At 47.1% G+C, this 26,995-nt stretch overlaps 1 protein-coding gene across 2 annotated transcripts in view; it reads left to right on the top strand.

Annotated features, from left to right (window-relative positions):
* The window catches only part of GYPC (glycophorin C (Gerbich blood group)), a 30,467-nt gene extending 26,754 nt beyond the window's left edge, over nucleotides 1-3,713 (top strand). Inside the window, exons 2-3 of one of the 2 annotated variants that reach the window (XM_047772144.1) lie at nucleotides 918-962; nucleotides 3,034-3,713. In XM_047772144.1, the coding sequence (XP_047628100.1) occupies nucleotides 918-962; nucleotides 3,034-3,230 (242 nt within the window). In that variant the 3' untranslated portion in view covers nucleotides 3,231-3,713. The remainder of the gene's footprint in view (nucleotides 1-917; nucleotides 963-3,033) is intronic. The other variant, XM_047772145.1, reaches the window with a different exon arrangement.
* Nucleotides 3,714-26,995: the final 23,282 nt, after the last annotated feature.

The following is a 26,995-nucleotide window of genomic DNA, read 5'->3' as shown; positions in this document are numbered from 1 at the left end:
GCACAGCCATTGTAATGGGAATCTGGGATTTCCATGAACACTGATATTTCCGTGCTCTAATAATCCTTGCTCTCTCACATCTCCCAGAGGGGAGGGGACGGGATGTTCTGTGCTGGTTCCAGCCTCCTGAACATCCTGGCCTTCTGGCCAAACCACTGAGCTTCGAGAAAACGCACTTAATAACTCGGATAGCACCACAGAGTGGTCCTTCCTGCAGGAGAAGGATGCAGAGGCCAGTGGGGGCCTCAGGGAGGGATCTGGGGACTAGAACCCTCCTGGGAAGGGCCTTCAAGTGAGGAGAGAGAAAGTGCCCCCCCAGAGGTGAGAGCACAGGTGATGTCCTGGCCTCAAGCCACTGGGCCAGCTGTGTGACTTGGGCACATCACACTGTGAGCCTCAGTGTCCCAACCGTGCAGTGGGCCAATAGTACATGCACATGGTATACTAGCGGAAGGCAAACCAGCACCTGCCATGTGCAGATACTCCACAGGTGGTCTCCTTTTACCATCATCCTCAGAAAATCTGAGGCCTAGACAGGCAGGTGATGCTGCACAGCCTCGCCCACCATGCATACCCCCAAAGGTGTCTTGTGAGCACCTGCAACTGCAGGCAGGGCACTTGGTCAGGAATGCTTCAGGGATGAAGCAGGGATCCCTCAGGTGGCTGGCATGGTCCTAAAGATGCCAACATAGTATCTGACAATACTGAGGGTCCACCCAGTGCTCTCCAGCAAGGGTCAGCAAGCAAGCAGAACCTGGGCCCCGCTCTGTGTGCCCACAGCCAGAGGCTTGCCATGTGCCATGATGTTTCTGGCAACCCTGGCCTGGTACACATGTGAGCAGAGTGCAGACAGCTGAGATGTTTTGAGTTATGCATTGTGTCCTCTCTCACCTTGGGGACTTCTGTTCTGTTCACAGAGCCTGACCCGGGGATGGCCTCCAGTGACATTGCCATCATTGCAGGTAGGAGGTCCTAGGGCCCTTCAGGCAGCCAGAAGGGTCAGAGGAAACCCCTCATAGGTGGTTAGGATGTGGATTGGAGGACTCTGCACCCTACCCCATAAGAACATGTGCTGGAGGGTGAAGGGCTGAGGCACCCATATCAGGGCCTGTCAGGGCCCTAGATCCACAGGGATCCGGGACTACAGGTGTAGTAGTGGCAGGGGTCCAGGCTCCCTGGTGCCACACTTTTCCTTACCCCAGGTCCCCCGCTCTGAACCCATCCTAAACCTGCCCTGGCCTTGCTTTGATGCCTGTTCTGGCCCCCAGGGCCAAAGCTATGACCCCAAACTGTTTCAGGACAAAGTCTGTGGGGTACAGCTTGCTGTTTCCTTCTGAGATGATCACTTCTCACTAGCTCATTCGTAGGTCAAGGAACTTTACAATTAAGTATATAAATAAAAACAGGTGATCTCCTGGCATTCTCCCACACCTTGGACAGCTGAACCTTCTTTTTCTTAGCCACTATCATGCACATCATGCACACAGAAGTGTCCCCCTGAAGGTGGTGGGAAAGTGAGGAAATGGTCCCCCAAAGGGACTTGGGAACAGCTGTAGGCACCTCCTTCCATATTCACCAGCAGCCCCTCCCCAAGTAAACCCACCTTCTCAGTCAAGGCAGAGGGTTTGTTCTATGGCCTCACAGCAAACAGCTGAACTTGAATGCCCCCCTCTTGGGAGTGCCGCATGTTAGTCCTACCCAGACCCTTCCATCTGCCCCCTCACCCCCTCACCCCTAGGCTGAGTGACCTGGTCCTTCTCAACCAACTCTCAGGGCTCACCTCCTGCCCCTCCTGCAGACCCCGCCTCCAGGGAGCACAGGGCAGTTGGGAGGGTTGGAGGGGAGCATAAGCCACACACCCCTGGACTCCCTCTCTGCGCATGCCCAGCACAGTGGCACCTAGAGGGCGGCCACGCCCAGTCTCCACCTCCCCCGGAACTTTCTTGGGTTTAGGGTCTCCCTGTCTCCCAGCACTTTTTCTCATTGCAGCTCCTCAAGCCCCAAGCCCAGGAAGCCCTTGGGATTGTCCTGCTTTTAAAACTCACAGTTCTCAATTCTCCCACGTGTAAAGTGTAGCAGAAACACTGAGGGGAGCTATGATTCCCTCTCCAGGAGAAGGAGGGTAGTGCAAAGAGGACTTCTTGGAGGAGAGGGAGAGGCTGGTTTACCAGGAAGATGGGGAGGGGTTAATATCTTCAGCAGACATGGGAAAATGGTCAAATAAGAAGTGTTTAGGAGGCTCAGAGAGTTAAGGATCCCACATTGTCACTGCTGTGGTTCTGACCACCACTATGGCGGGGGTTCGATCCCTAGCCCTGGAACTTCCACATGCTTTGGGCATGACCAAATAAATAAATAAGAAGTATTTGGAGAATTACCAAAGCGGCCAGATAGATTACAATAAGAAGAGTTTGAAAATTATGGCAAGTTCCAAATACTAAAATGTGGCAGAGGTGTAGGCAGGGCCACTCAAAAGACTGAAGGAGAACTTGGATTAAACGTGAGTGCTTCTTGTGAGAGAAAGACATCAAATTGTTAACAGCAGTGATTTCTGAGCTAAAGGATTAAGGACATTTTAATTTATGTTTATGTTTCTCTGTATTTGCCAAGTTATAAAATAATTTTCCCAGTCTTTTAATATCGGTATATAAAATACCCAACTCTTTAGAATTAAACTTGTTTATCCCTTTAAAACAAAACATAGAAAAAAAAACCCTGCAAGATCTGAGAGCTGCGAACACCTCAGTTTTCAGCAGACAAATGATTGTGTTCTGTGGAAGCTGCGCTAGGTCCGCCTTCTTCAGCGGCTCCGGAGGTCCTTGAGGCAGGGTCTGTTTTGGGGCCCCGTTACAGCAGCTGTCAGCAGGTCTGAGCAGAGGAAGAAAGGACAGGGGACGCTTGATGGGCACTGTACACCAGTCAGGGAAGGGGGCAGGAACCAGCCAGGCTGTCAGCGCTTGGCGTGCGTCCAGCACGTGTCAGTCCGGACCGGCCCTGGCCCCGCCCCCACGAAGCCGTGCTTCCCTCCCACAGGCGTGATCACGGCCGTGACCTTCGTGCTGGTCTGCCTTCTTCTCCTCGCGCTGCACTACATGTACCGGCACAAGGGCACCTACCACACCAACGAGGCCAAGGGCACGGAGTTCGCCGAGAGTGCGGACGCGGCGCTGCAGGACGACCCGTCCCTCCAGGACAGCGGGGACAACAGCAGAAAGGAGTACTTCATCTGAGGAACTTCACCAGGACTCTCCTCCCCCAGCGCCTCCGTCCAGGAGCGAAGACCCCACCACCCGCGGCACCAGGCAGCCAGCCAGCACCCCCACATCGCGTGACACGCACCTCACCTCGGACATGGGATGTGGACGGCGCGGAGGGAGCAGAGGAGGATGGAGCTGGAGAGGCCTCTCCCCCAGGGACCCAGGGATTCTCCGCTAGAGGGAGGAGGTATGGGCCTCCTGGACCATAAAAGTTGCCACCTACATGGCGTGAATGTGAGCAGGGTGCTGGGCCGGGGGGGGGGGGGGGGGGGGCTGGGGAATAAGGAAGCGAGTCATCATTATGCTGACTGGGGTTAATGGCATCAAATATCAGCCCAGTGACATTTGGGGGGAACAGCAGGTGCCAGAGCTCAAAGGCACCTTTGTTTGCCGTTGTTTCAGCTCTCAGTGATTGGAAATAAATTTGAAATAAATGTAACGGAGCATTCAGTCAAATGACGTTGCTGTGATTGTCTAGGGAAAGATAAACATTTCAAAGGGCTTACTTGTTGCCCACACAATTTTGTGCTGGTGCTGGGAGGGCTCCATCAGCAGTTCTCAAAGGGGATGGAGGGTGCATGTGGACCCTGGGCCTGACCTAGCAGGGAGGGACCAGTGACCAGTATTCCCTTCCCCACACTGGCACAGCTTTGGGACACAAATGCACAGATGCAGTGTCTCTCTAGAAATGGATTGTCCCTGCCCCCAGGGCACTGCTGAAGTTTTTCTCAAATGCCTGGTATTAGAGAGGACCTGTTAAAAATATGAGCAAACCCCATCAGAAAAGGGTTCCCAAGCCCCCTTCAAGCACGTGTGTGGAGGCTCCCCCATGGCAACAAGCAGTTCACCTCTGTCTGGACACTATCTACCTGGAGATAGAATCAAATTCCTCAAGTAAAGGGCTCTGTCTCTCAGGACACCATCACTTCAGAGGTCAGGGACAGCTCAGGCTGTCACCTATGCTTCTGGCTACAAACTGGAGGTTCCAACCACTCCTCCCTGGGATTAATTTGCTAGAAGGGCTCACAGAATTCAGGAAGACCCATTTACTCACTAGATTATTGATTTATTAGAAAAGGTTATTGAAAGGTAGGAATCAACAACCAGATGAAGAGATATGTAGGGCAAGGTCCTGAACAAGGTCCCAGCACAAGGGCACAGAAACATTCTGGTCCCCTGACAAGGAAACTCTGAAAAAGAGCCCAAAATCTGTCTTGTGGGGTTTTACGGGGGTTGCATTACAGTCATGACTGACAAAGTCATTGGTCAGTGGTGACCGACCATCAGCCTCCAGCCTCACTCCTGTCTGGGAAATCAAGGGGGTGAGACTGAAAGTTACAGATCTCTTAACAGCCTGCTTGTTTCCCCTGGCAACCAGCCCCCAACCTTCTGTGCTTCCAAAAGTCACCTAATTCAAACCACAAAAGACAACTCCATCACTCTCAACACTTAGGAAATTCCAAGGGTTTGGGGAGCTGTGGGCCAGGAGCAGTGGCTGGATGAAGACCAAATATCAATGAGAAATATAATTTGTATATTGGTCATCTGAATGGCCAAACATAAATTTCCCACAAATCACCCTATCGCCCCATCCTTCCCTGGATGAGTTAGTGATGATGGTTCACACTGTCACTAACTGTCACTGTCACTAAGTGGAGTGGCTAGAAGCACAGACCGCAAGGTCCCACTCCCTGGGTTGGGGCCCTGGTTCCCCTCCTCCTGGTCCCTGGGATCTTAGGCCATTTTCTGGACCTCCCCAGCCTCAGTGACCTGGTCCCTCCGGTGGACATGGTACGGGCTCATGGGGTCATGGCCGGAGCAAAGGTGAAGGCACTCTAATTTTCCTTCGATGTCATAATCACTGCTAGTTGCAGAGTGTGTATGTACCAGCCAGCCCAAGTCCCTCAGGGCAGTAATTTTTTTTTTTTTCTGTCTTTTTAGGGCCACACCAATGGCATATGGAAGTTCCCAGGCTAGGGGTTGAATCAGAGCTGCAGCTGCCAGTCACAGCCATAGCAACCTACACTACAACTCACGGCAACGCCAGATCCTTTAACCCACTCAGCGAGGTCAGGGATCAAACCCACATCCTCATGGATACTAGTTGGGTTCCTTTCCGCTGAGCCATGACAGGAACTCCAAAGCAGCACTTCTAAATATTCCTGAGGAGTAACCATGATTTAAAGGGAACTTGCTTTGTCCCACGGGCAACAGGGAGCTGCTGAAGGAACAGGTCAGTCTCCATGAGGGTGTAGCAATTAATAAATTCAACAGGACACAGAGGACAACGCACGATGGAAATACACAGGGCTCCAATAGCAAGGTCTGGACACTGCCCAAGGGCTGAGCCAGCCTCACCCTGAGCACACCCCCCCCACCAGCTCTGCTGTGGTTGAGTCTGCATTTCACAGGATGCGGTCCACCCTGCCTGTCTGCTGTGGGAAACAGCTCTCTTCCCCTCACCAGAAGGAAGGGCAGTAGGTCAGGGCTTCTTCCAGCCAAGTGTTATCCAAATATTAGATGAGAACATTTTCTTCAGTGGAAGGAACTCCTGTTGATTGTATCTTGTTTACCTTCCTTTGAGGAAAGGCTTGTCCTCCCTGAGCATCTTTATCACCATGTCAATGGGATGATTTAAGGAACCAATGGGATTTTAAGCAGCCCAGTACCACAGTGGACCTATAGGCACCTAGGCACTGTAATGTTTGCAACTGAACAGTTTCACACATCATAGAGAGTGGTTCTCTCTATGATGACAGAGCTAAACAAAAAATCTCTACCATGGCACAAACTAGCTCTGTGACCTATAAAGTGTGACTTCTCTGTTTCAGAATGAACCAAGCAAGGATAAAGATATTTGGATTTTAAGGTGTTTTGCATATAAAATTCAACAAGGAGATAAACTTGTCAGGAACCTTGAAGCCGCTAAGATTTTACCTGCTTTTGAGTGAACAAGTTAACACTTCTGTGAGTGCAGACAGGAGGTAAGGAGAGTCCTTGGTCAGAGACTGAGGGCTTCGCCATTCACACCACAGCCAGGACATGAACAATCAGCATTTTTTCATCTGTTCTCTTTGTCCCCACATCCCACGTGGCTTGAAGGACGGTCCCAGACAGCCCACGTGAGTAGATTAAGTTCCAGAAGCAAGCACTGGGCTAGAAGAGACTGAGTCCCTTTTAAGGGGCAGTGAGCATGCCTGCCCTCTGTGCTGGAGGAAGTACTGTCGCCGCCAGTTCTACAAACATCCTTGCAAAGATGGTCCAGGACAAAGGGCAGTCAGTGCTTCAGTCATAAGATGTGAGGCACATGAGGGATCCATGGTGAACTACCTCCCAAAAAGTTAGGTACTGCCTAACACAGTGCCTGGGACCAAGGGCACTCCCAGCAATGAGCTAAATAATGGCCCCACTGTCGTCTCCCCAGCACATCAGACAGTATCTTTTGCTTCTCCAGGTATATGAGGGAGTTTAAAGTAGGAACCTATTCTGCCTCTCTTTGCCAGTGGATGAGAGCTTTGGCTGCAGCTTTGGTGGTTTTTGCTGGTTTGCCATCACAGGAACAAATAGAGGCAGGCACTGTGGAAAGTCTTAGTTCACAGGTAAATTGATAAATCCAGATCCCTGGCCATGAGGCTGGATGGCTTCAACCAGCCTCTGCTTCTGAGGTCATCCTGTGATGGAGAAGATTCTCTAGCCAACATGATAGCTCTCCAAGGACGCTGAAGACATGCAGACCTCCCAGTCTCTGACTTCAAGCCAAACACTTGGGCCAATTCTTATTGTCAAATAGCTGGAATTCTTCTTCCTTTTCTCACTAAGTCAAAAATACTTAGGGAAGAGTTCTACGTGATACTCTCCGGATAAAGCACCCCACAGGCCCGCCAATGTCTCAGCGGCAAACCAGGGAAGAACAGTTCAGCCTGTGGCTGCTGTTCATCAGACCTTGTCCTCTAAGGCTGACAATGGAGATGTTAGGACAAAATGATGTGAACAACCAGACCCCAGTGTCTGGCAATGAAACGCCTTCAATCATCCCACAAGCACTCTCTGGGTCTATACTACATGGTGGGCACAACGCCAGAGACTTAGATGTGAGCAAGGCCTCCCGTGCTCTGGAGGACACCCCCCACCACAGACGTGTCAAATCAGCTCAGGTTGTGAAAGGCCCCTGGGGAAGTCTATCACAAGAAACAGACTCAGACAGATAAAACAAACATATGGCCACCAAAGGCGGGGGATAAACTAGGAGTCTGGGATTAACAAATACACCCTACTGTATATAAAACAGATAAACAACAAGGACCTACTGTGTGGCACAGAGAACTATAGTCAGTATCTTGCAATAGCCTATATTAGAAAAGAATCTAAAGAAGAATATATATATCTATTTACAGATAGATGCACAGATACATAATTGAATCTCTTTGCTGTATACCTAAAAATTAACACAACATTGTAAACCAACTCTACTTCAATTTTTAAAAAAGGCCTGTGGGAGGTCAGGGAAGGGCTCTTGAAGGAGGAATTCTAAGCCTGGTTCTGAAGGAGTCAGACAGATGCAGGAATGAGAAATGCAGAGGAATAGAGGTGAATTCCAGAAACTTTAAGTGTGCTATTCTTTTTGGCTCCCAAGACATGTGCAGAAGTGACCAAGGATGAGGCTGGACCCAGAGACGGTAAAGAACCAGGTAACAACGGCCTGGCCGCCATGATGTGCAGTCTGGATGTTGCCACAGAGGCGGTAGAAAGCTCTTGAAGGGACTTATGGGAGGGAACAGCGTTTGGAAATGATCCAGTTTGAAGATTACTTTGGTGGCCAATGTTGAGTATGAATGAGAGGTGGACTCTGGGAGGAAAGACGGCCGAGAAATTGTTGATGCTTGAGTAGGGGAAGCACCTTATAACAGGTTCCTCAGGACAGCAGCAAGATCCTCTTCTGACACAAGTAGGAATCTGCCTGACTCTGTCCTGCTTATGGACTATGTGTATAGAACACCACATCCCCCAAGCATGAGTTCAAGATAGATGTGTGGGGTCTGTGGATCTGCCTTTGTCTCTAAGATCTGCATGGGGAACCAAGGTCTTCAGCTTCCTGGAGACATATGGCAGCTCCTCTGGGGCAAAAGGTACTGGCTGGAATCCCAGAGGGGAAATAGAAACAAAGGCTTCAGAAGGGTTCCCTCTTAAAGCCCACCTAAATGGCTTCAGAGATGCCCACAGAAGGCATGCTACCCAAACTCTCGACCCCACGTACGTCGGAAATGCCATAAAGCAAGTTTTATTCTTCAGGAAGAAACCCTGCAGAGCTCTCGACCACCCATCCTTCCTGGCATCAGGGAAAAGGGGTAGGAGGCTGACACCCCTCCTCTCCTGTCTGAGAACCCAGTGCACCAGAGCCTGGAGGTGGAGAGCAGGATGGGGTGCTGAGCAAGTCTGCACGACAGAGGGAGGATGGAGGCAGGAGGGCAGAGAAGGGAGATGTTTCTCATTGCACGAATATGCCAGGCCTCAGCTGGGACACCCTCCTTGGGTCAGAACACCATCCTGGCTCACCCAGGGCCACAATGTAGAGAAGAAACTATGCTTGAAGTCAGGCAGAATGACCAGAGTGGCCAGAGAATCCAATCGGGGTCTTTGTCTCCAGTCTTCTAACTTCTCTGGTAGAAGAAGAAATGGGAGCTCAGAGACTCCAAAGGGGACAGCAGGCTCCACCTCACTGTAAGTGCAGCATCTGGGCAGTGCTGGGCTGTGAGAGTCCTGCCACCCCATGTACCTGGCAGGCACTGCCAGTTGAGGATGCACTTTCCACTAAAGCGAGGCTGGGCTGGTCTTCCCCCCCCTTCCCTGCACCCCACACCCAGGTGCTCTGACAAGGGGGGACCTGTTGGGTCTTACAGCTGATTGTCACCCACTGAGGAAGACCGCCTGGTTCCTGGGAGATGGCACAGAGCAGAGTTAGGATGCTCCCCTTTCAGAGCCTTGGTTTCCTCATTAGTAGAAAGGGGACATGAAGAACCACCGTGCCTTCTTCAGGGAACTGCTGCAACGGGCCAGTGTCCTGCAGGTGCTCAGGAAGATGAGGAGAAGGCCTCTACCATGGACTTTCCCCTTTTTTAACACCCTTTGAAATGCATCATCACAAAGATATGTTTTGTTGCTTATATGGAAGTGTTTTCCCCCTGCAGACAGCTTTGATTTAAAAAAAAAAAAAAAACAGTGAGAGACAAACATCATCTAATATCATGTATACGTGGACTCTTAAAAAAAGGATACCAATGAACTTATCTGCAGAACAGAAACAGAAACAGACTCAGACTTTGAAAAATTTTTGGTCACCAAAGGGGAGAGGTTGAGGGAGAGATGGACTGGGGGCATGGGAATGACACATGCACACTGAGGTGTATGGAATGACTAGCCAATGGGGACCTGCTGAACAGCAGAGGGAACTCTACGCAATATTCTCTGATAATCTACATGTATGACTGGGTCACTTTGTTGTACAGCAGAAATTACCACAATGTTGTAAATCAACTATCCCTCAATAAAACTTTAAAAAATGAAAAAAAATTTAAAGAAAAATTAAAAAAAAAACAAGCTGGAGAGTTTAAACAACCAAGCTGAGTTGGAATTCTTGGCATCTAGCAGCAGCTACCCACTAGGGGAGGAGAAGCTGGTTCTCTAACTTATTTATTCCACCCACGATTAATCACCTGTCATTGAAAAATGATTCTAAGAGGAAAAAATGTACAGCTGCATTACTAATCAAAGGATGTGTGTGTGTGTGTGTGTGTGTGTATCACATTTTATCTTATTAATTAGGCAGAGGTTATCCGAAAGAAACTTTCCCAAGGCCACTGAGGACCCACTGGGCACACACCGGTGAGGGCAGACCTCCCCCTCACTTCTCTGCTGTGCATTTGGCCCTGCACCCAGAATCTTGGAAATGTTCCTCTAAGAGTCTATTCTGAGAAAATACCTGAAATATCGACCAAGATTTCAATTTTAAAAGGTCCATAATAGCTGTATTTACAGTGAGGAGAATATAGAACTGTTTAAGCATTCATCATTAGGGGAATGTTAGGAGAATTACAATGCAGACTTGCAATTAGATATTCTGCAGCAATAAAATGGTGTTGCAGAAAGTTTTTAATAAGTTGGGGAAATGCTTGTGATATAATGTGACATGAAAAATGTGAAAATACACAATGTAATGCAGGCACACTAAAAGGCACAGAGAAGATGGGAAGCCCATCCACTTATCAATAGTGATACTCAGGGCCAAGGCCACTGAGAGAAGCTCCCAAGTGCTCAGGGACACTCTTCTGAGATGCCTTTCCCTGTGGGATATGGATCTTCTGTGTGACCTTCTGTGGTCTCACCCTCAGGATGGGTCCTTCACCCTGCTGTCTACTTCCTGTCAAAGGGCCACATGGTCTCTGGCGGACTGCACACCAGGCATCTCCCCGCTCCTCTGCAAGGATGCCTGCGACATACACCACAGCTCACGGCAACACTGGATCCTTAACCCAGTGAGCAAGGCCAGGGATCAAACCCGCATCCTCATGGATACTAGTCAGGTTCTTAAGCTGCTGAGCCACAATGGGAATACCACATTTTTTTTTAATGGCCACATCCAGGGCATATGGAAGTTCCCTGGCCAGGGGTTGAATCCCAGCTGCAGCTATGACAACACCAGATCCTTTAACCCACTGCACCAGGCTGGGGATTGAACTTGTGCCTCCACAGCAACCAGAGCCACTCCAATCAGATTCTTAATCCACTGCACCATGGCGGGAATTCCAGAGCTTCTTCACAGACAGTAATAGGTAGGAATCACTGTTTTCTGATGTTCCCCTCCTATCATGTACTTTTCCAAGTCTCTTACCAAAAATACATAATCAGGGGGAAAGGCAGTATAAATTATATGAACTTCATCCAAGAAGCAGCATTGCTGCAACTGCAGGGTATTTTAGCATCTGCCCTCCTGCCAAATCCCTGGGTGTTTCCCTGGTGAAGACCATGTACCTAGGAGGGGTCTGGAGAACCAGAGGAACAGTACTGAGTATCACCCAAACTATACTCAAGACACACAGAAGTGACAGAGACCCACACCCAGCCCCAGCCACACTGCTCAGAAAACACAACTTCCATGTGCGGAAGCTACCTTGGAGGGCAGGTGAGATGGGAGGGCGGCCAGCTGCTTGGAGGCGAGAGGTTGTACAGCCCAGCTGCTCACTGAGTGGATGGGCAGACCAAGGAGAGGTGGCCAGGGGCCTGTTGGACACAACAGTGCCCTGAAGGTGAACCATGATGGTTCATGAGCATCACTGCCTACTAGGCGTTACTCAGTCACTCATTTAATGCTCTCAGAAGTCCTTTGAAGTTGGGTTATTATGCTCCTTTCACTTTAGGAAACTGAGACAGAGACACATGAGGAAACTCACCCAGATTGCTTAGAATAATGTAGCAGAACCAGAATTTGAACCCAGGCTTTAGCCCATGCACTTAGTCACTGTGCGGTGTTTTAGAAATGGGTGATTCCGATATGGGAGCACTCCAATGAGTTTCTGGGAATCTGGGGTTTGTGAGCTTGCAGGAGAATTACTCCAAGAATCCCTGGAGGCCCTTTCTCAGCATGAGGTGAGTGAGTAGCAGCCCAGAATGAGCCACACCAGGACCCCTACCCACTGAGCTGGTATTTATTCCAGCTGATGCAAGTGCTTCCCCCAGCAAACCCTCAAACATTCAGGCAAGTACATCCTCAGAGATACCCCATAAGGTATCTGTTCCTTTAGGACTTCTCTGCTTCAGCAGGGATGTTTCATGGGAGGAGGGAAAGGTACTACCTTGCAGAAACATGTACCTCCATGAAGACACTCAGTTCTCAGGGTAGCAGGAAACCCCAAGGGAGGATGTTGCCCAGGAGACAGGCTGCACTGACCACAGCAAAGCAGATCCTGTGGGGCTCAGAGAGGGCAGGAGAAGTGCCTTCATTCCAAGTTACAGGATGTGTGCAGAGGACCTCCTATAGCCTGGCCCTGTGTGCAAACGGGGTCTGCAGGGATGAAGGTCGGCTCTCAAGCATGTCACAGAGACAGAGACAGTGACAGAAAGGAACCCAAAGGTCACCACACCTTGCTAAACACAGAGACAGTGGGGAGCACGTGAGGTTTCCATACACATCCAGTGGGATGGGGACAAGAAAAGGAGAGAGAAGGGAAAGAAAGGGAAGAGAGAGGCTGGTCAAGCAAAGCTACTAGGAGGAAGAACTCTGCCTGTGGTCTGAAAGGGGAAGCAGGAGCTCCTGAGTCACCAGTTATTTGAATTAACAAAAGGAAATTTCAGATGGAGATGAGTGAGCAGGTACAAATGGGTCTGCCCTGCCCACGCCCTGAAGAAGGCTGGGGAGGAGCAAACCCATAGTCTGGAGTGCCAAGCTCTGAGGGGTGCTTTTCTCTCTGCACCAATGGAAGAATAGACAGATGATAGGTAGGTAGATAGATAGATAGACAGACAGAGAGACAGATAGGGAAAGATAGGTAATTAGGTAGGGAAGTGGAGGGAGATGATAGATACATGATAGATAATCAATTAATATTCATAGCATTCAACATATTAAGATCAAAAAGAGAGAGAAAAAAGTTCCAACTACTTTTAAAGGATTCATATCCTGGTATCTTGCAAACTACATTCTCTGACCACAATGTAATTAAGTTAGAAATCAGTAACAAGCATGTAAACTCAACAACATACTTCTAAATAACACCTGAGTCAAAGAAAAAAACCATACTGGATATAAGAAAACACTTAAAACTGAAAGATAATAAAAGACTGCCTATCAAAATGGAAAGGAACACCAATTTGACATTAGCTAAAAAATGACAGTGTTAAATATTAACTTCAGGAACAGGAAAGTATAATTTAATGAGTCAAGCACCTGACTTGGGAAAAGCAAAAAGATATACCATACCCAAAGAAAATGGAAAGAAGAGTATACTAAATGTGAAAGAAAAAATTAATGAAAAAGAAGCACATACAAGAGGTATAAAAATGATGCAAAAGTTGGTTTTTTGAAAAGGCCAATTTCAAATTTCCAGGCAAAAGTAATCAAGAAAAACATGAGAAAAGGCAGGAGTAAATAATTTAGGTGTGAAATATAAAATGGAGAATATAACTTTAAATGCTGCAGATATTAAAAAGGTAATACAAGGAAGTTATGAGCAACATTATACCAATAAAGTTGAAAATATATGAAATGGGCAAAATCATAAAAATCACAACTTACCAATACCAAGGTAAAAGGAAAAGCAGAAAAACTAAGAGGCCCTATAACTATTAAGGAAACTGGACCAATAGTTAAAACCTTCCCACAGAGAGACCACCAGAGCTACACCAAATATCTAAGTGAACACAACCCTCCCAGAGAAAGGCAGCAGGCTCACTTTATGAGGCTGGAGAAAACCAAATACCAGAATCCAATCACAACTTTATAAGAAAATTTCAATCTCTTTTTCATGAGTGTAAACATAAGAAATCCCTAAAAATGTGTTAGCAAATTGAATTCAGCAAAACATATGAAAGCTTATCGATCTTGACCACACTGGGTTTATTCTTGGAATGTGAGGTTGATTCAACTTTTTAAAAAATCAATAAGTGAAAGTCATCCATTAACAGATCAAAGAGAAAAAGTCATAGGCTTATCTATTAGGTGTAGAAAAAGCATTTGATAAAATTTAGCATGTATTCATCATAAAAATTCTTAGCAAGCTAGAGACAGAAGGAAATTTACTTAACCTAATAATATGAGCTTCATATATGACAGTGTTCCCTTAACATCGGTAACAGGGAAAGGGCCCGCTGTCATCACCCATACGAACATCATACTGGTCCAGCTGGCAGAGACAGACAAGGGGCGGGGGGAGGGGGCGGGGGAGGGCAATGTTGTAAAGATTGGACAAGAACCAAAGAGTCACTATGTGCAGACATGACTGATAATACAGAAAACCCAAAGAACTTACAGATGATTTTTTTTGCATTAAGAAGGGAGTTTAGGAGTTCCCATTGTGGCTCACTGTTAACAAACCTTACTAGTATCCATTAGAATGTGGGTTCGATCCCTGGCCATGTTCAGTGGGTCAAGGATCCAGCATTGCCATGACCTGTAGTGTAGGTCGCAGATGTGGCTCCGATTCAACCCCTAGCCTGGGGACTTCCATATGCCGAGGGTGCAGCCCTAAAAAAAAAAAAAAAAAACACACACACACACAAAGAAATGAAGGGAGTTTAGCAAGATTACTGGATTCACGGTCAGTTTCTAAAACTGCACTTCTACATACTAAAAACAAATGTTTAAAAAGGTCACCTTCACATGTATTTAAAATTGTCTTGAGAATGTGAAGTCCACAGGAATAAATCAAAGAGGATATAGATGACCTCTGGGGACAAAATTAGAAACTTAATTAAAAGACGTTAGATAACCTCAGTGATCTATGTCTTCAATGCATTCCAATCAAAACACAGAAGTGGTTGAGATTTGTGTTTATTTTGTTGTGTTCTATTGGGTTCCCGGTTGTGTGACTTGACCTGCTGTCTCAAATATTTGCACAGAAGTAGAAAGAATAAAAAGAAGCAAGATAGTCCCAAAGAAGCAAAATTAGGTGTTGACTTACCTTATCATCAGATACTAAGAATTATTCTACATCTTAAGTAATTAGTTCATGATGTATCAGTGCAGAGGGAGGAAAAAGACAAATGGAAAAAAGAGAACCAGGTAAGAGACCCAACATACAAGGAACCTAATGTATGACAGAACTAACATCGTGCTTGTTTGAAAAAAGCTGGACTCCTAAGGAAATAAAAGTGCATAGTATCCATGCATCTTGATAGTTATTTGGACTTCCTAGTCTCTGCCATCTGTGCTGGGATCTGAGCGCCCCCACCCCAGGGCTCTGCGCTCTGGGAGACTCAAGGAGGGTGCTGCTCTCCCTGGTGCTGGAGATCTGAGGGAGAGAAGGGTGGTTCTACAGGTGGTTCCAAATGGGTGTGGCTCCTGCAGCAGCAGGAGGAACCTCTCACCACTCTGGCAAAGAAGCCAGCCGTGCAGGTGATGCTCCAGGAACAGGGAATCCACAGGAGAAGGAGCCAGCCCCTTCTCTGGCACCAGCCTCCCAGTCACCCCGAAGTGCCCACAAGGAACAGATTCTAACAAGGAATAGCTGGCAAAGCAGGTGTGGTTTGCAGAGTCTGGGCCTTAGCACCACAAGCTGATTTACAGAAGGGGTGGTTTGGGGCTGAGAAAAGGTTAATGTTAAGCTGACATAAGCACAACCCCAGTGTTGTGCTGCCTCGAGTCCCCTCATTCCTTTCCTGCTTCTCAGGGCTTCTGCCCCACAGTTGGCTCCAAGCTTTGCTTCACATCAGGCTGCTTCCTCAGACTCCACTACTTTGCTTATTCTATGGGACAGGCCAATGATCACCCCTCCATAGGGTGACCTCAACCTGTATGGAACTCTTCCCCTAGACACCAGGGACCTGGGCCCCAAGCACTGTCCACCCCTCTCAGCCTTCACCTTCTCTGGGCAGGTAGGGGGCCCTGTGCACCATGCTGCTGGGGGCATATGGCCGGAACTCAGAGGTCTAGGTGAGGGTCTGCAGTCCTGACATATGACCAAGAAATCAGCACCTTGGAAGTTCCCGTTGTGGCAGAGCAGAAATGAATCTGACTAGTATCCATGAGGACGGAGGTTCAATCCCTGGCCTGGCTCAGTGGGTTAAGGATCTGGCATTGCATAGGCCGGCAACTACAGCTCCAATTCAACCCCTAGCCTTGGAACCTCCATATGCCCACAGTATGGCCCTAAACAGACAAAAAAAGAAGAAGAAGAAGAAGAAGAAGAAGAAGAAGAAGAATCAGTACCTCTTTCCATGTGAGGCTAGGCTGAGATCAGCTCTGGGCAACTGGGACTGCATGAAAGCCTGGGTTTTTCTCCAGCAAAAGCAGACAAGACCTCACAGAGACAGGTCAGTCCAAGCACCCATCGCTTCCATTCCCTCCACATGGAAGCCCCTGCTGTCATCTTCCCAAAGCACCAGGGGACCGTGAGCACAGGACAAATACCATGTTTGCTGCAAAGCAGCGCTAAGTTAGCAAAGCAAGCCAAAGATGTCAATTACAATGATCAGCGCTGCAAGTTATGAAACATACACCCCCAGCTCTCTGGCCTTATTCCCCAAGATATGAGGCTGGAAGAAATCATGCCAGCAGGAGCCTTGGTAGTAGCAATAATAACAGGGGCAAGAGTGAGCTATTACTCAATGTGCTAAGGACCACACAAGGCTCTCTGTAAGCATCATCTCTTTAGTTCTTACAGCAGTACCAGGAGACGAATATAATTAGCCTCACTTGAGAAGTTAAAGCTCAGAGACTCAGGGAGTAAATAACAAAATAAAACAAACAAAAAACCTTCTGAGGTGGCAGAGCTGGTAAGTGTAAGGCCTGGTGTCCAGAAAGATTGTTTTCAGCAACTGATTCACTGTCAGGGACATGGCAGGACTGATTCTCCCATGGACACTAGTTGCCTGTGACAGAGTAGTGGTCAGCTTGGCCACCGTGACAAAACAGTGTGGACCAGGGGCTTAGACAACATTCGTTCCTCACAGTTCTGGAGGTGGAGACACCCAGGGTCAAGGTACCAACACAGTGAAGACCTGCTTCCTGGGGGTAAAGCCACCTTCCAGCCTCATCCTCCTACCACAGAGAGGACGAGGGTGCCATGTAAGGGTGCTCAGCCTTCATGGGCCGTGCTCCCATGACCTTGAGGAAGTGTTCAGAATGCACCACCCCAAAGATGTTGCTTTGCATACTTAATATTTTGAGCTCAAGTCACTTGAAAAATAGTGAATGCAGGGAGAGGCTTTCTCTCAATTTCCTTTATCAAAGACAGAGCCTCCTCTGTTGTCCCATATCCCTTCCCAGGGAATTCCATCAACTTCCCAGGGAGAATGGACAGGAAGTCCACACCATTCCCTGAGAGGCTTTCACAAGCTAGCACTTCTCCCATCTATGTGTCCAAGGCCATTCTTGTCTCCTAAAAACAACTTACTCCCCTCAGAGTGGCTCCTCCCTCCTCCCCATCCATTAAAACAGCATATAAGCCCTCACATCTAACCACATTTTCCCCTGGGATGCTCTGAGCACATAATATTAAAACTTAATATGTTTGCATACCTTTTCTGCCCCTTGTAAAGTTTATTTTGTAGTCTCAGCTATAAAACCCAGGAGGACAGAGGGAAATTCTTCTTCCCCTACAACCTCATCGAGCCCTAATTACTTCCCACCGGCCCCCTTTCTACCCACCATCACCTGGGGTATTATGGCTTTGCATACGAATTTGGGGAAGACAACATCCAGATCATGATGGACAGACCCCTCTGCTTCTCACCCTCAGGGGCTACCTGGACCCTCCCTGCCCAGCGCCCACACCCCTCCCTTCTTCAAGGACGTGCCCCGCCCACCTCCTCTGTGTTGACAGTGGATCCACACCAATGTTCAGGGTTGGCAGAAAGCCTGCTGTGTAAGAGAACTCTGGAGGACCAGGGTAAGCCAACCCCACACAGAGGCAGCTGTGCGGACAACTCCACACTAACAGGCACTTGGCAAGCCTCCCTCTCTCACCTTCCAGAACAGAGCCCCACACTCCACCGTGGGCCTCTCAGTGCTGCCCCACACAGGGCTTTTTAAAACTTTTAATTTCTTACCCATATTTAAAACTCAGGGGACATACCAGAAATATCTGGATTTCTGGATTTTCTTGGAAAATTAGAACAGGCAGAAAGCCTGGGTGCTCGTCCCTCCTGACTTGCTGGAAGCCAGTGATGGCTGCCAGCTTTCAGTGGCTCATTCTCCCGTCTGACCCCAGCCTTCCCTCTCCCTGTCACTTCTCTCCCTGACACCCAGTAGTCCCCTGCCATTTATCACTGCCTCTGAACGGTTTCTTGTGGAAGACGAAGAGCTAGACCAGAAGATCCGTGCATTTCAAGAAATTTGGGAGTGAGCATGTCGCTTTGTGGAAGGAACAATCACTCCAGTGTGACTAACAAGAGAACATGTGTGCCAAAAGAATACAGGTGAAGCTGCCGTTGTGAAGTGCACAGTTGTCAGCTCTTATATTCTGCCCAGTTCACTCAGTGCAGTGCTGGCTTGGCCCTTCTGGGTATTTGGTCCTGTAAGAACTGCTCTAGGAAGCCAATTATCCTGGGCACCAATAATTCAAATTCAAGGCCAACAGGTAATAACCAAAGCCAGGGTTTCTGTACTTTTTACAGAAGGTGGACTCTGGGATTTTTACACACAGACTGGTACCTTTTCAGGCTTGGAGTTGAGATGGGTTTGATGATGGTGGCAGCGGGGATGATGATAGAGTCTTGGGGTTGGGATGGGCACTCAAAGTGAAGGTGGTATTCTGTGGCAATGAAAGAGGCCACAGGGAAGGGGATGGGAGAGATAAAGGTGATGGGCATCACATTTGGACAATTTGCATCTAACCTCAGGTATCAGAGCCACCTGGTTCTCACCCACCAGTTTTACCTAGATCACTTCCAACTGGGATAACCCAGGGGTACCCTAAATTCCAAGGCCCTTGGTGATCACTTCAATCCCTAAGGATGCTTGAAATGACTCAGGATGTTTTGGTCAAGGAATACACAGAATCTAGGTGTGAAAAACCTTGGAATTTCTGGAGAGTGAGGTGTTGGCCAATCTGCCACATTACAGATCCGGGTGCCAAACCCCAGGGCCCAATCAACCCACCTCCTGCCCAGCTTCCTTCCTCCACACTAGGTATAAAGAAGTCAGCCAAGGGGTGAAACTGCTTATCGTGCATTGTTCCAAGGCAGCTGACCGACCGACAAAGTATAAATAGCTCAGCTGATGACAGCGGGCCAGAAAAAGCAAGCAGAGACTGTTGGTAATCTGGGGGTGGAATCTCGGGCCTGAGACTGTCACCCCAAGTGCCCTAAGAGCCTAAGATGCCCATATATATAATGAGCCATCTGCTGAGCAACAGAAGGGGAGAAGGTGATAAAATAGGGGCTCCAAAGAGCCTAGTTTCAATCAGTAAGTACTAAGCAGATCAAGTTGATCAATTAAGTCACCCCACACACCTACAGTCAAATAATCTTCAATAAGTAAAGCAAGACTGACTATACACGTAGAAAAGACAGTCTCTTCAATAAGTGATGTTAGGAAAGCTTGACAGTTACATGTAAATCAATGAAGTTAGAATATACCCTCTCAGCATACATAAAAGCAAACCCAAAATTGCTTAAAGACTTAAATATAAGACAGGACACCAGAGTTCCCTGGAGACCTAGAAGTTAAGGATCCTGTGTCATCGCTGTGGCTTGGGTCACTGCTGTGGTCTGGATTCATTCCCAGGCCTGGGAACTTTCACATGCCACAGGTGAAGCCAAAAAAAAAAAAAAGGAGAAAAAGAAAAGAAAAAGAAAGAAAGATAGGAGGATACCATAAAACTCTTAGAAGAGAACATAGGCAGAATATTTTCTGACATAAATCATACCCATGTTTTCTTAGATCAGTCTCCCAAAGCAATAGAAATAAAAACAAAAATAAGCAAATGGGACCTAATCAAACTTATAAGCTTTTGCACAGGAAAGAAAACAATAAACAAAATGAAGACAACCAACAAACTGGGAGAAAACATTTGCAACAGATGTGACCAACAAGGGCTTAATTTCAAAATATACAAACAGCTTGTACAATTCAATTAAAATAAAACAAAAAAAAACCAGCAAAATTGGCAGAAGATCAAAATAGACATTTCTCCAAAGAAAATCTATAGAGGGCCAAAAACACATGAAAAGATATACAGCAGTACTAATTATCAGAGAAATTCAAATCAAAACTACAATGAGGTATATCACCTCACACCAGTCAGAATGGCCAGCATCAAAAGGCCTACAAACAATAAGTGTTTTCAAACTCTATGAGTCTATTTGTTTTGTAAATAAGTTTATTTGTATCATTTTTTTCACATTGCACATATAAGATCATATGATATTTGTCTTTCTATGACTTACTTCACTTATTATGATAATCTCTTGGTCCAACCATATTGCTGCAAATGGCATTACTTTATTCTTTTTATGACTGAGTAATAATATCCATTATGCATATATACTACATATTCTTTATCCATTTCTCTGTAAATGGACACTTGGGTTGCTTCCTTGTCATGGATATTGTAAATAATACTGTTATGAACACTGGGATGCATGTATCTTTTCCAGCTATGGTTTTCTCTGGATATATTCCCAAGAGTGGGATTGCTAGATCATATGGTAGTTCTATATTTTTTGTTTGTTTGTGTTTGTTTTCTTTTTATGGCCACACCTGTGGTATATGGAAGTTCCTGGGTCAGGGTCAAATCAGAGCCACAGCTGGGACCTATGCAACCACAGCAACACCAGATCCTTAACCCACTAAGGCACAATGGAAACTCCTATATTTAGTTTTTTAAGGAACTTCCAGACTATTCCCCATAGTGGTTGCACCAATTTACATTCCTATCAACAGTGTAAGAGGATTCTCTTTTCTCCACATCCTCTGCAGCATTTATTGTTTATAGATTTTTTGATGATGGCCATTCTGACTGGTATCAAGTGACACTTTATTGTAGTTCTGATTTGCATTCCTCTAATAATTAGCCATGTTGAGCATCTTTTCATGTATCTTTTGGCCATCTAAATATCTTCTTTGGAGAAATGTCTATTTAAATATTCTGCTCATTTTTTATTAGGTTTTGTGTATGTGTGTGTGTTTATATGGAGCTGTATGAGTTGTTTACATATTTTGGAGATTAATCCCTTGCCAGTTGATTCTGCAAAAGGATTGATATCATATAAAGTGTCTTCTCCAAAGAAAATAGAAAGCAGCTAGAAATCAATAACAAAACACAAACTGGAAATTTCACAAATACATGTAAACAACAAAATTTTAACCAATATGAAAATGGAAAAATCACAGAGAAATTAGAAAATACTTACAGATGAATAGAAATAAAAACACAACATAACAAAATATACGGGATGCAGGAAAGGCAATGCCTACAGAGAAATTTACAGCAGTAAATATTAAAAAAGAACAAAGACCACAAATCGATAACCTAATTTAGCACATTAAAGTAGAAAAAGAATAGTGAATTAAACCCAAAGCTAGCTGAAGGGAAAAAAATTATGATTAGACCAGAGATCAATGAAATAGAGGCAAAAAAATAAAATAAAATCAATGAAACCAAGAGCTGGTTCTTTGAAAAGATCAGCAAAATTGACAAACATTTAGTTAGACTGACTAGAATGAAAAAAGAGAGAAGACAAATAACTAAAATCAGAAATACAAGTGGGGACCTTATTTCCAACCTTATGGAAATTAAAAGGAATATAAAAGAATATCATGAATAATTATACACCAACAAATTAGATAACTTAGATGAACAGACAAATTCCTAGAAATACATAGATTACTAAAAGTGACTAAAGAAGAGATAGAAAACCCAAATAGACCCAGGTTATAGACTGAATCACATCCTCACCCCATCCCCGCCAAATTCATGTGTTGAAGACCTAGCAGACTAATAAAACCTATAACAAATAAACAAGATTAGTATCCATGAGGATTCAGGTTCAATCCCTTGCCTCACTCAGTGGGATAAGGATCTGGTGTTGCCGTGAGCTCTGGTGTAGGTTGAAGAAACAGCTCAGATCCCGAGATGCTATGGCTGTAGTGTAGGCCAGCAGCTGCAGATCCAATTCAACCCCTAGCCTGGGAACCTCCATATGACACAAATGCAGCCCTAAAGAAAAGCAAAATAAAAATAAAATTTTTTTAAATAAAATGGTTGATTTTATTTTATGTGATTGTGTTGATGGAACTTGTTCAGTACCTCAACCACGGCGGTGGTTGAATGAATCTATATGTGAGATAAACTGTACAGACCTAAGTGCACACACACACACATACATGCTCACACACACCCACACACTAACACTCCCACATTCACAGATTCACACACATAATACACACATCACACATGCACACACACATACGGGTGCCAGTGGAACTGAGGAAATCTAATGAAGGCCTATGGATTACACTGCTATTGAAACAACTTCTTCATCAGATAAATGCATTTTATAAATTTAATTTCTGGACAAATACATAAATAAAGCCACATGTGCTTTTGTGAAATGACATTCGATATATAACCTTAAGGATCACAACAAATAACAAAATCTCTAAAAACAAACAAACACGTATGCTACAGTAGGGGACCCCAATGAGGACAGGGCAATAAACCAATCAGTAGACTAACTCATAGGAAAAAACTTGCGGTGATTTTTTGCCTCTGGTTCCATACAGCTGGTTAAGAGATTTGCATAATAAATATTCGTGTTTCTGCGCTAAGTCTGTGCCCCTTGCAATGCGGAAGCTCTGCTCACCTGCTTACTGGGTGTGAGAACCTCCACCTCTTTGTTTACTTGCCTTGTCCTGCTGAATAATTCACTGCTTGATGCAGGGATTTCCAGGGGCTGCAGCACAGAGCTGGGAGCTGGGAGAGTGGTGAAGCCCAGAAGTGCCCACTTTTTCCTTTAATTACAGCTGCTGCCCAGCCCTGATCCTGTGCATCAGGGGAGCCCTCCCCCCATCATAGCATTCTATAGGAGCACCAATAGCCTCACGAGCCTATGAGCTGGCTTCACCATGCCCCTCCCCCTCCCCATGTGCCTGCCAGCCTCATGTAGTGTGAAATGCCTTATAAATTAGAACAATTTATGGGGAATCATGTTGACAGACAGGACAGGCTGTCAGAAGCAACAACAACAAAAAATCGTGCAGGGCTTGCCAAGTCTCCTGCTGACTGGGGATGCAGACTAGAAAGAGTTTTAAATGAATGGGGAATGCACCTTTCATGTCGCAGGTGAGCCCATGAGAACAGACTCGGAGGTCTGCACCTCTCACCTGGACAGTTCAATCAGAGAAGGGTCAGATGCCTCTGTCAGGCACTCAGGGATCAGTTCAAAAGCTCATGTCTGCTGAACAGGCATGCACTTGAGCTGTCCAGGAGCCAAGCCCTCTCCTGGAGAACCTCCCAGCCTGAAGAGGCAAACGAGCAGGCAAGCACTGCCCACTGGGGTAGAGTGTGGGGACCAAGGAGCATGGGGTCACAGAGAGTGGTGGACAGAGCAGAACTGGATGGCCTGACAAAGGGAGGGAGGACACACACACGGCAGTGTTGCTGCAGCCCCAAGCTCAAGGCAGGAAGGAGAGAAAAGGAAAGTGAGAGGCAGACTGGGGGGCCAACTTCGGATGCCCAGCCAGTGACCGCAGTGGACACCCACTTGAGCCAAAGCAGCGACAGAAGAGCCAGACTCACAGACCTATGATCACGGTGCCTCTGGAAAAGCAGCCGATGGGCATCTGCTAAATTCTGACCTGATATGTCTAAGTGTTAAGAACTCAAGGCCTCATGAACAGTCTGCCTTGGAAGGACCCCAAAGAGAAAGTACCCCCAATCAGCCAGTCCCCAGCAAGTCCGGCAACATACCTAGAGTCCTTGAATGACAGGGAATCCAGTGGCCTTGAGAAAGGGTCCCTCTGTACCACCAAAAATGTATACTGCTAATCTCTCTCCCAGCCTCCCATGGGGATCACTGGCCACTTACCAGGGTGACTGTGACCTGGAGAAATTGAAACAATTTAGTGGATTAATGGGCACTGGCTGTAACCTGATAGTCACTCCAGGACACCCAAAATGTCACCGAGGATCCCCAGTCACAGTGGTCACATGAGCAATGGACATTCAGTTCAGGCTCATCTCAGAGGTCCACAGCCTCATCCTGTGGTTACTTCCTCAGATGCAGGATGCTTAAGAGAATCCCCACCTGGCTTTCCTGACCCACAGACTGAAGGCTATTATTATGGGAACCACCAAATGGAAGCACCAAAACAGCTCTGCCCCAGACATTAGTATACCAGAGGCAACACCACATTTCCCAAGGGACTGCAGAGACTGGTGCAACCACTGAGGCCTGGAAGATGCCATATCCCCCACTCATCTCTCCTGCGTGACCTGTGAAGATGGTCCCTGGGGAATGATGGTGGATTACCACACCTTAGCCAACCCGTGACTCCAGGACTCTGTTGAACCAGATGGGTGGTGTTTCTTGAGCAAATGAACATACCTCCAGTACCTGCTGTGCAGCTTGATCTGGAAAGTGCCTTTACTCCATCCATGATAATGAAGACCCCAGAAGAAGCTTGCCTTCAGCCAGCAAGGACAGCAGTACCCTCACTGCCCCCCTCAGGGTGGTGACCTGTCCACTCCATGTTGTAGCTTAGTCCCAGAGTCCTGGTCCCCTTTCTCTCTCACAGGACGAGCTGGCCTGTGACATGGATTACGTTATGCTGACTGGCCCAGTGAGCAGGACGCAGTAGCTACACTAGAAACACTGACAATACATGTATGTACTAGAGAGTGAGAGAGAAATCTCCCAGGAATCTGGGCCCTCCCACTTCAGGGACAGTCATGGGGACCTGTGATCTAGGACAAGGTGAGCCATCCCTGATAAAGTGCAGGAACACACTGGGGCACCCAGCACCCCTACTACCAGGGAACAGGTGCAGACCTATCAGGGCTTCTCTGGGTTTGGAGGTAACAAAGGCTTGTGGCTCCAGTTTAGTTACTGAGTGACTCAAAGAGTGGTTTGGGTAGAGTTCTGAACACAAAGGCCTGCCCTGCAAGCTGCCTGCCACTCAGGCCATGTGAACCAGTGGATCAGTCATGCTTGAAGGGTCATTGGTGGACAGAGATGCCACTTGGAACCCTTGTCCTGAGCCTTCGTGGGATCCCTGAATGGGAATCACATCACAGGCCTTTAAGATTAGGGAGCAAGGCTCTGCTACCAACTTTGGATAATCTCCTGCCTTTGGGGAACAGTTTCTGGACTGCTCCTGGATCTTAGCAGTGACCAAAGCTTAGCCAATGGCCACCAAGCTACCGTTTGAACTGAACTGCCCATCATGGCCCAGGCGTCATATTACCCATTGAGCCACAGAGTTGGGTGTGCACAGCAGGATCCTGGCCTCCAGGGGAAGTGGTGTAGATGAGATATGACTTCTCAATGGCCTCGCACTGACCCCGGGCCTGACCAAGTCCCTAGTTCAGCCCAACTGAGCATCCCTGCACAAAAGGACCACTCCACCTCTGAAGCTACCTCAGCACCCACCTTGAGGGTATGGGGGAAGACAGCTGTGCAGAAGCCAAGGGTACAATGGACTGAACTCATACCCAGCAAATTACTACTGTTCGTGTCACACACACAGACACTGGGACTAGAGGGCCCCTTTAATGACAAATTAATACAGTGAAATTGAAATGCTTGAGCTTCGGGGAGTTTGCCCTATTCCACACGGCACTCCCTGCATAGTTGATTTAGTGCTGTGGCTGGAAGGCCTTCGGCATGATATATTAATTTATTGGCATTTAGATTTATGGTCTTTAAGACATGCTAAGAGAATATAATTAAAATTAGCCAACCTGACCCTTGCTGTCCTCAGGCCTCAAAGACTGTTGAGAGAATTTATATTTCTCAGCAACCATGGGAGTGCTCTGGAGTCAACCCAGTTTTGGGTTGTTTTGCTTCATTCAGTCAGCTGGGAAGAAGGGAAGAGCATCTATTAGCCATATTTTAAAGCCCTTACATAAGTTCAGAGGCACCTTCCTGGTTCATAGATTTGATAGGTTTGAAAACATGGTGGTCTTTTAAAGATTGCCAGAGAGGGAGTTCTTGTTGTGGCTCAGCAGAAACGAACCCGACTAGTATCCATGAGGATGTGGGTTCGATCCCTGGCCTCTCTCAGTGTGTTACAGATCTGGCGTTGCTGTGAGCTGTGGTGTAATGACACAGACACGGCTGGGATCATGTGCTGCTGTGGCTGTGGCATAGGCTGGCAGATGGAACTCTGATTTGACTCCTAACCTGAGAACTTCCATATGCCATGGGGTATGGCCCTAAAAAAATAAATAAATAAGTAAATAAAGATTGCCAGAGAGGCAACGATAAAAAGGAAGAACAATTCATCAAAAGACAGCAGGGTTTTCAGTCAGACTGGCTGACAGAAACCTCACTACAGAATGGCCCTGCCCAGCACCTACCACATAAACAAAACTCATGAAAGCATAAATTAAAGGCCCTGCTCCCCAAAGAAGAAGTTTCTCCAGCAGCAACCAAAGGAGAATTTGGGCATAACCCAGCAAGCACCCACCAGGTAGGAAGCCAAGGCAAGCAGCAGGGGCTGGGGCACCCACCACAGGATCAGGTCAGCCAGGCTGCAGGGGCCAAGGATTCTCACCACGCCTCAAGCCCAGGGCAGAGCAAATGGAGGTGGTACATTGTGGGGCTCATACTTTTCTCATGGAGAAGAAGTGGAAGTGGCTGCTGGCTCTGGGGAGATGTGGGTGAACGTGCCATGTGGCTGGACTCTCCCCATGGACACTGGAGATAACAGCTGGGAGGAAAGACTGACGTCACCTCACAGTGATGAGGCGCTCACTCCTGAGTCAGCCATAGGAGGTGAGGAGCTCAGTCCCATATCAGCACCTTGGCCGTGAGAGATGAGCACTGGCAAGATCCTCTCAGAGAGACCACACTCCAGCACACCT

This window comes from Phacochoerus africanus, chromosome 3 (genome assembly GCF_016906955.1).
Source record: "Phacochoerus africanus isolate WHEZ1 chromosome 3, ROS_Pafr_v1, whole genome shotgun sequence".
Classification (NCBI taxonomy): domain Eukaryota; kingdom Metazoa; phylum Chordata; class Mammalia; order Artiodactyla; family Suidae; genus Phacochoerus; species Phacochoerus africanus.
The sequence above is the reverse complement of the archived record's forward strand: the minus strand, read 5'-3'. Positions and strand labels throughout refer to the sequence as shown.